The 14685-nt window shown below is 37.3% G+C and overlaps 2 protein-coding genes across 2 annotated transcripts; one reads left to right on the forward strand and one right to left on the reverse strand.

Moving 5' to 3' along the window:
* Positions 1 to 1020: 1020 nt before the first annotated feature.
* Positions 1021 to 4601, reverse strand: armc1l (armadillo repeat containing 1, like). Its single transcript, XM_062437545.1, has 7 exons — positions 4570 to 4601; positions 3379 to 3551; positions 2669 to 2760; positions 2232 to 2415; positions 1983 to 2099; positions 1776 to 1850; positions 1021 to 1672 (listed from the first exon to the last, which is right to left on the reverse strand). Exons 2-7 carry the CDS (start codon positions 3529 to 3531, stop codon positions 1478 to 1480), a joined length of 816 nt encoding a protein of 271 aa, XP_062293529.1. The 5' UTR covers positions 3532 to 3551; positions 4570 to 4601; the 3' UTR covers positions 1021 to 1477.
* Positions 4602 to 5705: 1104 nt separating this feature from the next.
* mtfr2 (mitochondrial fission regulator 2) lies at positions 5706 to 8348 on the forward strand. Its single transcript, XM_062437805.1, has 7 exons — positions 5706 to 6006; positions 6224 to 6328; positions 6767 to 6891; positions 7086 to 7285; positions 7395 to 7680; positions 7883 to 8063; positions 8304 to 8348. The coding sequence occupies exons 1-7, from the start codon at positions 5935 to 5937 to the stop codon at positions 8346 to 8348; spliced, it is 1014 nt and encodes a 337-aa protein (XP_062293789.1). The 5' UTR covers positions 5706 to 5934.
* Positions 8349 to 14685: the final 6337 nt, after the last annotated feature.

A 14685-nucleotide genomic window follows, 5' to 3' on the forward strand; every position in this document is an offset into this window, starting at 1 on the left:
TGTTTACCATTTACTTTAAAACCTGTCACTCTGTCTCACTAAGCCTGTGAGCAGTTTGTGGGAGGACCTCACTGTAGCATAGCTACCTTGTGTTTGGAGGTTGACCTTTGTTTGGCTGAGAAAGTATGAAATGGATTAATATAATTTACTGGCCATGTTAATTTTAAAATATCCTGATTCATTTGATCTATTTTGATTAAGAATTTAAGAATAAATGCTGCTAATTGTGATGTTCCTTTGCCTTACCGCGTCATAGAAAGAAAAATGAGGTGATGCCAGATGACTTGACTGTATTCATTCTTACTGAAATGAGGATACGCATACCCAGCGTGAGCTTTGACATTCTGGCCACATGCCCGAACTCTCCAGTGGCTTCCTTTTCTTTATTTATGTTAATGTGTGAATGCTCACGAGAAAATGTTATGTCATCATGTAAGAGTTATAATGTCAAACTGTCCGTCATACAGCTTTTCATTAAGTCAAAAAAGGGGGATAACTGGAAAACACGGGAACCCAACTGTTACCCCTCATATGGCTTCATTCTCCCACAACAGCCAGTAATGCTGCTGTCCAGCATTTGGTTCTCAAACTTTTGCACTTCATTTCCTTTTTGTTCATATATTGCAGTACCACCAAAATGGAAGGAAATTTCAGAAAGATTATCCATGTCTTGGATATGTGGTGCTGTTTTTTCCAGTAGTACATAGCATGCTGTTATCAACATGGTAACTTGACTTAGCTTGCAAATAAATTGCTTTAACTGAAGCACTATTACTTGTAAAGAACATTATACATAGATATCTTATAAATTATGTATAAAAGTTGATATATTTTACTAAGACTGACCACAAAGCTTTGAAAACTAAACAAGCCCTTTACTTGACAGGAAAAAGGGCTGTAAGGATGAACTGTTTGAATCACTGTCAAACTGAAATCTTTGTACAAATATTCCAGCTGTACTGTTCGGCAAGTAAATAAAATGTTTTGAATTGATTACCTATTTAATGATGTGGTCTTGCAATGATTGTGTCCTCCATGTTGTTACCGAAACACAGAATGAGAAGAAACAATCGGAGCACAGTAAATATTTTGTAAATGTTTTCTTTGGAATAAACAATACTACCAACAAACAGCAGAAATACAGATAAACAGAAGAGAGGAGGAACTTAAAAAATATTTTTACATGTAGGGAGAAAACAGTTTGAAAAGTCTGAAAGGAAACTGAATTAAGAAAATATTTACATTTCATGAGAATACTGAAACAGCATTACGCAAGTCCACAGTATATTTCCAAGTGTGTGGCCTCCTGTTCTAATCAACGTAGAATTCATGTGCTTTTGCACATGTTGATAATATGTAATGACAAGTTGGTGAAGTTCTGACCATGACTGGTAAAGTACCAGCCGGTAACGTCCACTCCAGTAAAATACACAGAAGGAGTCTTTTAGCAACACTCGGCGTCACAGGAGCTCCAGTTTCACCAGTAGAAAGTCTTGGTGAGGAAACTGGCAGCAGAACTGAGCCAGCTCCCGTTGGAGTCGTCCTTGGCTGTGGTGCGGGAAATTGCACGGTCCACGTCTCTCTCTGGGCTTTCTTCGTCTTCTGGGAGGTAGTCTGGTATAGCTGTGTTTTGCTGCACCTCCACTCCAGATGAGGTAAGAGGGATTAAAACCTGAAGAAAACAGAGAACAAAAGTCAGGAATTAAATTTGAACTCTCACCACAGTTCTTGGGTTATTTTCATGTCAAAATATGTGTTCAATGTCCACTACCCACCTCTTCTCCTGCCTCATTCTTCACCACCTGTTGGGCTGACAGCACCTTAGTGGCAGCGATGGCTGATGCCAGAGTCTGGAAATGGAGACAAGTGTATCTCAATGACTTTGACAATGAAATACATTAAATGCTACTGGCAAACTTTTCCACGAACCTGGTGTTTCCATAGCAGACAGTGATAGTTAAGGTTTTTCTTTGTGCATTTACCTCAGTGGGTAGGTCTGAACGAATGCGGACGGTGCATCTCTTGGAGGCCATCTGGAAAGTAAAGCTGATCACTCCCCTGACCTTCAGAAGAGCCTCCTCACACAAGCCTCGCTGGTCCTTGATAAGAGAAAGATTGCAAAAATGACATTGCCTGCAATAATAACGGCTGTTTTATAATAGCGGGTATTGGGATGCGTGTGGATGCGTGTGTGTGTGTGTGTGTTTATGTGTGTTAGTCAGCCAACTCACAGTGCTGTCCAGCCCCTGGATGTGCAGAGTGACAGACTTGGCCTTCTTATTGGAGGAGTTAAGAAAGAACTGTGATTTCTTTGTCCTCTCCCTCTCAGGTGTGCGGTGTACAGGAATAGGAGGTGCACACAGAATGTCATACACCTCCCGCGCCAAGGCTGTGATATCAACAGACACACCCTCCCTGTATGCAGAGATACTTCATTTAATCCTGTGCTTTGGGATGATTAAACATCACAACTATGAAGCTGAAATACCGCTTCATCATAAAATATTACATCTATATTACAAAAACATAAACATGGAATTCATGCAGCAGACAGTTACAAGCGTGATTGGAAATTTCATGTACAAGCACATAAAGACAGCAGTTCAGGAAAACACAAGCACATCAACTTGTAAGAATCACCAAGATAATGTGAAAAACATGTCTTCACCTCGCCATTAGATTCTCCAGGCTCACCATCATACCAAGTTCATTCTTCATGATGGGGATGTTGGGGGACAACTCAGCCAAGTAGCGCAGAGTCTGACGATAAAGGAACACAGAAGGGCAATTATTAACAGTTACATCAAGCATCTCAACTTGTTCTTACCTATAAACAATAGGTAAAAACAAATTGTATGTAACAATAGACCCTGGTCATTATTTTCTCAACTCTCAGGTATTGAAGAAGCAGTGTTTTGCATGCTTTCACCCATTTACCCAGTTTTTCATACCCTTTATTCAGCAATTTGCTTTATATTAATTTCAGTAAGGTGTTTAAATAAATATGCAGAGATTTGAAACCTGCTATATATATATTATTGTTACTTTGATTCAATTAACTTTTGGAGTAAAAGCATGGCTGTTCAGCAGCACACTCTCAAGTCTTGAATGCTAAAGAGACCCAGAAATTTTAATACATAACTTAAAAGTTTCAAAGTAATCCAAGCCTCCATCCACATTTCCATGACAACATATCTTTGTCAAAAATAAAGAAAACTATCACTATAACAGATATTAGTATTGTTGTATATGTTGGTTTAAATCTCTAATTTGTGGTAAATTGATTAATGTGCCAAACATGGTATGGTCATTTAATAGCTAATAACTATTCTGTTTCCCACTGCTGCACCGCTCCAGTCCAGCACCTCTTTGACTCACATGTAGAGTTGCGAGCAGCACCTCTGGATTCTTGTGGTCCAGGAAAAGAACCAGCCCTGGTAGGCAACCTTCATCCTGGACTATCACCTCTCGGTTCTGCGGCTCAGAGGCGAGGTCCCGAAGCTGACTCACCACCGACAGTGCGTCCATCATCTTCACTAACTTTACCAGACCTGAAATGGCAAGTGGTAGTTATTTAGTGAGTGTTAGCTGGTTAAGTCATTTTTACATTAAAGTCATGGTGAACAACATGTGTGTGGTGATGTTAATTATTTCCCTACTTAGACTAGGGAAGTGTTAGACATCATAGACAATTTAGTGCAAGACTGGTGAAACCTTTATTTCTGATTTTCTGACTCATTATGCCTATCGTATAACTGTACTTTATTTTATCATAATGTATTTATTCCGTCTCTTTCATGTATCTATATACCTGGAATGACAATAAAAATCCTTAAATTGTGCTCATGAAAACAGAAAAAAACACTGATATTTCTCCATCTAGACTCCATTAAACCAGGACCAGGTCATAAACCACTATACTTCAGACATGTCAAATCTTAATAACAATGATCTAGTCCAGATGTGACATGTCTGAGTACAGTGGTTTCTGATCTGAACCTGGTATAATGTGGTTGGGATGGGAAAAAAACTGTGAAATCATCCTTTTTCTGTTTTCTAAAACAAAATAAAGGTTTCACAAATCTGAAAGTGGGTTTAAAAAGCGTTAAGGCTTTTGCTTAAATGTCTAACACTTATTTTAATGCGTGGAAGCAGTGAAAGACGGACAATTAGCCAATAACCTAAATGTTACATATCGATATCTAGGTTAAGTTTCCCTTAACTTGAAACAGCGGCTAACTACAGAGTCGTTGTTGTGAGCTGAATTTTTTCTGCAACTGGACACTTTTAGTTGACGTGATAACTCGTGTTTGTTTTAAAGCTACTTACATCCTCAACATACTAAAGTAAAGCCTGTCGGCTCGCTGTTGCTAACAGTTAGCTAAATAAGCTAACTACTTCTGACACGTTAAGAGACTGGCGAACTTTTTTAAAAGAAAAGACGTTTAAGTTTTGCTTTTTTGCACCGTTTGAACATATAACGGTGTTAACTCTTAAACAATGTTAACATAAGTGCTCTGAATGTGTGATAAATATGTAATAATTATTATTTTAGCGATGTTTTCTTACCAAGAAGAGGAAGCAGCTCGTGAAGAAGTACAAAATTGGTGCTGCTTAAAGTGTAGCGACACGCAATTGGTCGACTGGCTTGCAGAAACGACCAATCATATTGGCTCCTGTGACAACAGCCAATCAGAGGAGGTTTTGCTGGTGCAGCTTTATTTGACTTCACACTGGACCTGAACGCGTGAGTCGAGACTGTGTGGGGAAGCTGCGAGTTATTATCGGTGTTTATCTTCAGTTTACAGTTTATATTAGTGGTTATAATGATGATATGATGATTTTGGATTAATGTTGAAACCACTTCACGTTTTGTCAAGAAAACGAGTCCAAGGTAAGTGTACACACACAATTTTTCCCACTTTAATCACATATGCTTCCTGTGCGACGAGCATTTGAGTTTTGATGAGCCATGCAGCTTTTTCACACACTGCGGTGCCAATGCGGCTATACCTGCACTGCCATGACCGGAGGGTTACTCAGGTTTCTTATGATAGACTCCGCTAGAAATCTTCTGTTCTCTTGAAACGATGCGATTTTGCAGCAGAGTCAGAATCTAACAGCAAAGATGGAAACAGGATGCAGTTTGTGATGCCTCCAGGGGTCACTTGAAAGGTCGGATCTGTGATCAACTCCAGAAGCTCAAAGTTGTCGGTTTTTTAAACATCTTAGTTTTATTAAAATGTTTGTTTTTAGCTCTGTAAATGTCCCAGGGAAACTGCAATGGGTGCAACCTGGTGACATCATCAGGGTTATTTTCTTTCAAACTTCAGATAGAGAGAAAGATGTCATTATAAAAACGGTTTCACTAGTGCTCCTCATAATGAATAAACTGAATATGATTTGTAAAATCGTATTAAAGTGCCTCTTAAGGTGATTAATAGTTTAAATGTTGTTTGTGTGATGGCAATTCTTCAATGCTCTTTTTCCAGTTTCCATTAATACACAGATAGGAGTGATTTTATGCACCAGATTTTCCAGTTGGTGGTTGCAATTTAGATAGTTGTTTATTAAGGTAGTTGTGCAAAGAGATGGACATACCATTTTGTTTTCAATTCTGCAAGTTGTGCGGTTTGTTACTCTATTTGCTACCTGTGCCTCCCATTTCCTCTCACCTATGCCCTTACATACACAACCCTGTGCATCTACTGACCGCCACCATCTGTCCAAAATAATACTGCAAGATGTATCTAATCAAAATAATCTGACATGCCAACAATACATGACTCCCACAATGTACTTTGTTTTCTCTTTTTTTTTTTAGGTGTAATGTATGTGACTTAGGGCATTCTTTCTGTGTTGGCCTCTTACAAAGTCAGTAAGCAGAGAGAGGAGCTTTGCAGTTGTCAGCTGGTGCATGACATAGCCCTTCCAATGTCTTTGCTGGAGGATGTTCTGGATGTGCTGCGCATGGTGCTGGAGTATTTTGGGGTACCTCCAGACATGGTGAGTGTACCGATGCACCTCTTTTAGACAGATTCACAAACTGAGAACCAGGAAGATCCAATGGTGCCAAGAGAAATCATCGATAATGTAAATGTTCTAAAGTTTCACTGACTCAGTGAATTTGAAAAAAAAACTGAAAGCTGTGGAGTTCTGGGAAACAAGTAATAGTTTTGACATCATCTACAGTTGTGTTTTTTATGTGTCATCTGGTCTGCAGCTGGTTCCAGTGTGGGACAGTCAGCTGTGCGGTCAGTATCGCAGCATTGTGCGGATGATTGGGACAAATCTCCCCCTGACACCGACACCACGTGTTCACTTTCAGGTATTTTGTCTCCCATATTCAACTCTTGTGTAATTTGTGTAAACACTTGCTTTGATATTGATACCTTCGATATTGTGAATATTGTAGGGATGACTATTGGTGCTTTAACAAAATATTTACACAACAAGATTTTGATAAATAAGCATCAGTAATGTGGATATAATAACTAATTTGATAAAGGCAAATAATAGAACAAGAACAGTCTGGTAAGTTCAGACATACATCACCTTACTGTAATGCAGCCTTTAAAACCATGAAAAACAATACTTATGCTGTATCACGATGTTATGATATCCGAAATCTAAGACGAAATCTTGTCTCATATCACAATATCAATATAATATAATATATTGCCCATCTCTAATAACTTGTATGAATGTCAATTATTTTGTCAGTATCACAGTGTGTAATGCCCTTATGTCCACATTTTGTCCTCAGGTCCCTCTGCTTACCTGCAAGTCCCATGGATATGTCGACATTACTGTGGATACACATGCCATCCCCTCATTCGCTGATGTTGCTTGGGTGTTTGAGGATGAGGGGGACAGCTTTGCCAAGACTAGGTACAAATTGACACAATATAAACATAGTCTTTTTGTCCAGTACAAGTTGACAATGAAACAAATTGTGCCAGACTACTTCTTGGCCACCAATTAATATTTTACACCCACAAAAACAAACATTTGTATTGGCATTACATTAAGATTTTTGTCCAAAAGTGTAAAATACATAGAAAACTGATGCACGGTTTCCATAGGAACCATTTACCGCGAAGTACTGTAAATCGGGATGTGGTGAGACACCCAGGGCCAGTCCTGCGTCAGGCCCAAGGAGGACACAGGTCTGTAAGACAAACATCCAATCCAGATGCCCTGAAGAAGATAACAGCGCTGGAGAGCGAGCTGCTCAAACTACGAGCTCAGATAGCAATGATTGTTACTGCCGCTCCAGCCTCAGGTACAGGGATGACAGTGATACTTTTTTTTTTTTTTACCTTATCTCAATGTGTTTTCATAAAACAAGCAAGTGTAACATCCTATTTTTTTATGATTTCAACACTTTCTAGGTCTGACAGAGTGCCAGAATGACCCAGCCCTGTCTCCTGCTACACCACCAGCTCTGACCTCCACGCCTCGATGTTCCGCACCTCCACCGCCACCGCCACCACCTCCTCCCCCTCCCTGCCCTACCTCCACTACTTCATCTGTATTAGAGCTGATCCAACAGCGCAGGAAGAATGACAAACACCCTGACAAGCCCAAGGGCTCAGGTACAAGTGGGGGTTCAGGGGCCCCCTCCATGATGGATGTTCTCAAGAACTTAAATCAAGTTAAATTGCGCACCGTTGAAAGGTAGGCATAAGGACTGACATAATATGGATGTTTGAATTTAATTTATTTTCTCTTAAATACACTTCTATTTTCATTTCTGAGAACTTTTCTCTGTAAGTTTGTGTTTTATTTTCCACTAAAACCTTTTAACAACAGCTGTTACTTAATAGCAATGCAATTAGTAATTACTTACTAACTGTATTTCATTTTGCTTCATTTCTAGATCACCAGGGGGCACACCAGTCGGGAGGAGACGCAGTAAAGGTGCAGCATTGCTTAATGACCCAGCAGCTCTTATTGCTGAGGCACTAAAGAGAAAATTCTCCCATCATCGCCACAACATTTCTTCCGACAAAGAGAATTCACTAGAACTCTCACCATTTGGCAGTCCAGAAACGCCAAAGGTATGTTTTTGACAGATAACGGCTACAGACATCCACACACTTGTGTTTATTTTAGTGCCTTCATTGAAAAATTGCTATTTGGTCTTAGAACACAAAATGAAAGAACCTTATGTTCTGTGTTATAAAGAATAGCATACAAGTTCCTACTTTTTTTTGAGTAGATTTGGTGTCTGCCATGACATGACCTTACCACATTAAGAGTTTTATTGTCACTATAAATATTTAACATTTCTCTTGCAGATTCCTCTACACAACAGACGCAGTCGGGGACGCATCCACCTGTAAAAATGTAACTTCTGACCCCAAAAGGTGAAAAGTTAGGACATCCCACCAACCAGTCACAGCACCCACAGATGTGCCTCACGAACGGATTACTACTGCAGCTACTGACTCACCTTTTAACTTTGCATTTTCATTATGTTCTGGCTGAGTGTTTGTCTTACAATGCTTGTTTCTGTTAAAGTATTTTTTTGTTGGGAGATTTAAATGTATATTTTTGTTACAAAGATTGCTGTAAACAAGGGTTTTGGTACGGTAATTTCTTTTTTGTACTGTGACGTCTTATTGTTTCCAGTGTTAATTATAATGATATTTTTTGTGTGCTGAGCTCCCTTTTTAAAAAGGAAATAATGTGATAACGTATTTAAGCAGTTACAGTATGCACTGTAGCTTATGCAGAACAAAGGCAGGAACTGGCTCTACTTGTTCCTTTCTACATTTAATCTCTTGAAATCCTCGTGGCTGCCACTTGTCAGGAGCAAAAGTCCATAAACTTGTCATATTAGGTGCGCACTCACAAATCTTACATTTTTATTAAATGATTGCCAATAGTGCACAGTGTAATCCAGGCGTGTAGTATCAGTAATTATATTGACCTCAACTCCATTCCTCAATTATCACAATTCTTCAGCACAAGTCATCTATAACAATCATGACATCCAGCATGGTGCAAAATAATTGATGGGTGTAGTTGAAGGCAGAACCCAACACGTCCATTTGCAGTCGACTGTTGCCAATCATTTAATAAAAAGTGAAACGTGACGTATGAACATGAATAAACTAGTGTGTGACATGCCTGCCTTAATGTTTTAAAAACCTCTGATCACTTTTTGAGGCCTTAATTCGTACCTCAACCAAGTGAAATTTATAACGGGGTTTGAGATTCACGTCGCTCTATTCTATGCAACTGCTGTTTCAAGTTGTTCGTTTTTATTAAAGTGCACTGATTATTTCTGTTGTCCTTGTTTTTCATGTTTTGTAAAACTTCAGTGTGTGTCCAAATGCAGTTGGTAATGTTTTTGAAATGTGTTGATTATATAGGAGGTACAATGTTATAATATTTGTTGTTGATTTTAAGCCATCCCGGTATGACCAACACCAACATTAAACACATGACAGCAAATTAGTGGGTAATGGTCTTTTTTCTTTTTCTTTTTCTTTTTTTCTTTTTTTTTTTTCTTTTTTTTTTACAGCTGTGTGAAACCACAAATGTTGTGAGAGCTCCAATTTAGACCGCAGTAAATGTGTCTTGGTGTCCAACGTTGTTCAACCATGTTTCTGTTTAAATTACTATTTAAACAGAAATTAGTTGCAGATTTCAGCTTTACTCCAAACCCTATGAGACACTTTAATACTGTATTACATGTGTGGTGAACTTAACATACACTATATGTAGTCACATGAGCACCAGAAGAAATAATTTCATGTATGTGTAGGACTTTTTGTAATTAATCAAATATGGTGCATATTTTGAGGTGTCACATTTTTATAAAAGTATGTGAATGTGTGTAAATTTGCAAACGTAAAAGTTAATGTCAAACTGTCTTGTCATCGACAGTATTGAACTCTATGCATAAAGCTTATGTAGCCATCTTTGCTGTTGTTGCATAACCGCCCTTAACCTGTTAATTAAGTACTAACGAGGTGAATGCATTGTGCTGAATATCTTAGTATTTGATATTTCTCATGATGCTATAACCTTGCTATGCTTGTGCATATTTTCCTCCACACAATTTTCTCTGTTCACAAAAGGTCCATGTTAATAAATCAGTTGCACTGAGTGAAATTCTGATCTGTGTTTTTTATGTTTTTTGTATTTTACCAAAATCCTTCATTTAAGAAACCTACCTGCCCAAAACAAATGATGTTATGTGGTTATGTGGTTGATTATTCCAAATTAACTGGTTTGGACAATTTACCAACAATATTTCTGAAGGATGCAGCTGAAGTTATAAAACCCTATGTGACACATATCATCAGCCTATCTCTGGTACAAGGCATATTTCCAAATGAAATGAAGGCTGCTAGGGCTATTCTGTTATTCAAGAAAGAAAATAAATTAGATCACAATTTTATGTATATTATCTAAAATCATAGAGAGGATTGTGTTTGAGCAAACTGATTGTTACATCTCATAAAACTATAGGGGATGTGTCCAAATATCCTATTCACTATATTTGCCGAGTTGAGGACATGCATTGTTATGCCACTAGGAGGAGCTTGACTGACTTTGTTCTCTACAGATTTAAAACACTTGCTGGAAAAGACAAACGTTTTATCATCAACAGGTGTTTATAGAATAAGATGCCCAAAGTCATGAGGGAAACTGATGGAGTGGGCAGGTTCAAACCTGTAAAAAAAAAAAAAAGTGGCATAGGAACAGGTTAGATTAAACTGTTATCTCATATACTGCTGAGGTGTGTTCCATTCATTTTCATTATATATTGCCTGATGTAATTTTTTTGCCCCTTACGGTGGTGTATATAGTGTCCCTGTTGTAAATTATATAGTGTTTTTGAATCTAATTCCCAGGTATTAGAAGTACCATTACTACTATTACTATTATTCTAATACTATTGCCAGGTAAAGAAGCAAAGGTATATATAAATGCAAAACAATTTATGATAATGTATTTAAAAAAACAGATCATGTATTTAAGCAGGTAAGTGCATATAAAATGGATGGCTAAAACAACGGTAATGTCAATTTAAAAACTTCTGCTCCACTAAAGATTTTTTGCTGGATGCTTACTTTGTTATATTTAATTTAACAGATTATTTTGATATGTCATGTGTGAACATCTAAACATCTGATTTGTTTGTTTATACTTTGAAAGCAAATGCTTGTCTGTCTGCCTGTTATCTTTAAAACAGAAGATTAGTTTGTCTTAACACCAGCATAGCAGGAGTGTGCGTAATGTATTAGTAGTGTATTGTTTTCCAATACACTACTGTAAATTATTATTTAAATGTAGAGTATGTGAAGCATGTGTGTTTAGCATCTAGGTTTTGACCATGTTGCTGCCCAGAAATAAACATTGATGTGGCACAGCAGGGAATGGGGAGTGATGATACTAACTGCCCCCACAGCTCATGCTTTCTTTAGGGCAGTGTTTGGGAGTAGCTAGTTACATGTAACAGTGTTGCCCAATTTAATTACGAATTTTTTTTAACTGTAATCTGTTACAGTCGATGATTATGTAGAGAAATGATGGTTCTTATTAATAAACACTCGATAGACAGGGGCACCCCCTCCATAGGAGGAAAAATGTGTTTATTAAAGTTAATAATTAATTAATTTTAACAAATCGATCATTTTTGATAAATCAGTTTCACATTTTCTGAATCCATGGTTCTACAGTTTAATTGATACTCTGTATCACTTCAATCTGACATCAACCCTCAATCAGTGCAATATTTTGATCCAATTTTCATCACTGGTCAGAGGGGCCTCAGCTGTCTGTACGCTCACTGAGTGGAAGACCTCAGAGAGCGTCACCAGTGAGGACGCTGTGAGGATGGTCCGGTCGGCTGGTCCTGTCAGACTGCCTTCTCTGTGTTGATAAGCCTGCCTGCAGACTTTGTCCCTCTCCGTTATGATGAGTCGTAGTCAACAGAGTTCATCTGACGAAAAAACCCTTTCTTTACGGTTGATGACAGAGGGAGGCTGGGAAGTCCAATTTAACTTGCTCACTGTTTAATGACTTTTCGAAAAAATCTGTGTTGGCTAAACGTAAAAAACTAAATGTCAAAAACAGGCTGAATGAAAACTTCATGTGACTTCCTTACACTCGAGGCTTTTTCTCTGTTCACTTCCTGACAAAAATTACAAGATTACAACATTTTTTGACATTTTTTATAAAACATCCAACATCTACATGACCTAATAAATACATTTTCAAATGAGAGATAAATCTTGCTTTATAAGAAATGATCTCCCTCATAAATCATGTCAGTATCCATGAAAAACACCTGAACTTGATTTTGGTGGGTTTAGTGGTTATACTTACACTAACAGCTAAAATCATTCATTAGAAAATTAGGGAAGTAATAAGTTACATTACTTTGATTAAGTAATTGAAATTGTTAAATTACTTATTACATTTTAAACTAGTAATCTGTAACCTATTATATTTCCAAAGTAAGTACCTTCCCAACCCTGCTTTAGGGGCACAGTGTTTTAATTAATAAATCAAGTTTTTAAACCATTACGATACAGTACAAATAAGACACAGGAGCAAACTAACCCATTAAGAAAAAAGAGCATCTCACATTTTGGATGTGACAGGGAGCATTGATAAGATAAGTTAAGGTAATTTAAGATAAGATAAATAGATAAGATGAGATATATAAGAAAAAAGAAAAAAGTCAGTCACCCCTCTCCTACAGTGTGGAGCTGGATATTCCTAGTGTGGTGTGAAGATAGATAACAGAGATGTATTAAATCAGCTAATCTGGTATTAACACTTGTTTGCTAATGATAATAACTATTTGTAAGACTGTGTTAAAAATGAATGTCGATTGCTGACTTCTGTAGTTAGTCCAGTTATTTAACTTGATCGACCTCCTCCTTAAGACCTCAATACAGCCTTATGAAAACATAAACACAGCAGAATGATGTGAGATAGTAATGCAATAATAAATACATGCAAATATTTACACTTAAAACCATTTTTAACATAACTCACTAACTTAAATACATTTCACTGGTGCTTTTCTGATTAAATAAAGGTTAAATAATTACACTAACGAACACATGCATGAATGGAAACATTTTACAAACATTTAAAAGACATAAACAGTAGCACTAACTCCTTTTCCCTCCTTTTACGAAAAAAAAAAACACTTTTGTGAAATATGTCTATCAATAAAATTTGAACTACATTTTTTTACCTGGTGTGGGAATTCCCAGCAGTCTCTGGAGGACCACGCCCCATGTTAATGTTGTCAACTTGGAAACGGGGAAACTGGTAACATCTCACAGAACTAGATCAACATTTACACATGGAGACAAATCAGAAACATTTGTAGCAATAACAGATGATCAGACAAATTGAAATATTACACATGCAAATCATTCTACAAATGTCTATAAGGTAACATTAACCTGTGATGGCCTTGTCTATCTCCAGAAGCAGTGCCCTGATTGGCATCCAGGTCAAGCAAGAGGCAAAAACACAAAATATAAACAACACAAAAATGTTTCTATCATATGAAATTCTTAATTTGATCTTGAATGTACACTTTGAACTAGCTGGTTAAAACCTCACTTGTTGCAAGGGAACAGGGAATGTTTTATCATCATAGACAACCACATCAGGATTTCCATTAGAGTTATCAATACACTGAACAGAAATCTGCAATATCATCAAAAACGTGTTAGGGAATTGAATTGTATTTTTATGATGTCTATTCAAATACGATGCTAAATACATTTGCTGAATTAACATGCTAACAATGCTAATGTTTGTATCTAACAAGTGTCTTCGACTCGATTTAGTCAAGTCACTATTTCAATTCACACCAAAATGCAAACAAAAACTGCAGTATTTCTACTTAGCACCACTACAATACTACACAATACACTTGAACAGGTTTGTCCATTTAATCCTTAAACTTACACGAATTGCAAAGTCATGCAAAGCCATTGTCCCCTTGTCTTCCGCTCGACGTACAATACGTCACACGCATGGTGTCGTCAGACCACCATTGGGTTACGTATCATACGCAACATTATATTGATGCAATGCGATTAAAATAATAACCTGAAACCTTTTGCTTAGCCTAGGTAATCTCTTTTTTTACCCGTTTATTTGTTTTTATCACAAATGGCATTTTTTTATAAACAAAACCAAATTTAGCTTTGAGCATCATTGATATATCAAAAATTCATTTTTCGAATTACACCCACTATAGATTAAAATCTTTCCCCCTCCAAACCATTAGAACTAACTTTAAATCATGTATCCAACTATATATTCCTTTATACGCAGATGACACCTGATTTATGTGTTCCCAACTGCAGTACAAAAAAAAAACAACTAAAAAAACATACCTTTATTCTTGAGACTCTTGTGGATCACTTTCCATCTCTTCATCAGCGGTGGATTACCATCTCAACTGAGACATAGGGCTGATTTCCAATGTCTGTCTGAGAAACAGGACCATAATGTCCATCCAAGATCGTTTATCAGCCCAGAAAGATGACAATTTATTGCCTAAGGTAGAGAAATGAAGTCTGACTTATATTTTCCCCTTTATGTATGTGTGGACTGTGGCGATCTGTTTCACTTCATTTTCGTTTTCAGTTTGTTTCAAAGGGAACTTCACAGACATCAAATACT

This window comes from Scomber scombrus, chromosome 17, assembly GCF_963691925.1.
Source record: "Scomber scombrus chromosome 17, fScoSco1.1, whole genome shotgun sequence".
Classification (NCBI taxonomy): Eukaryota; Metazoa; Chordata; class Actinopteri; order Scombriformes; family Scombridae; genus Scomber; species Scomber scombrus.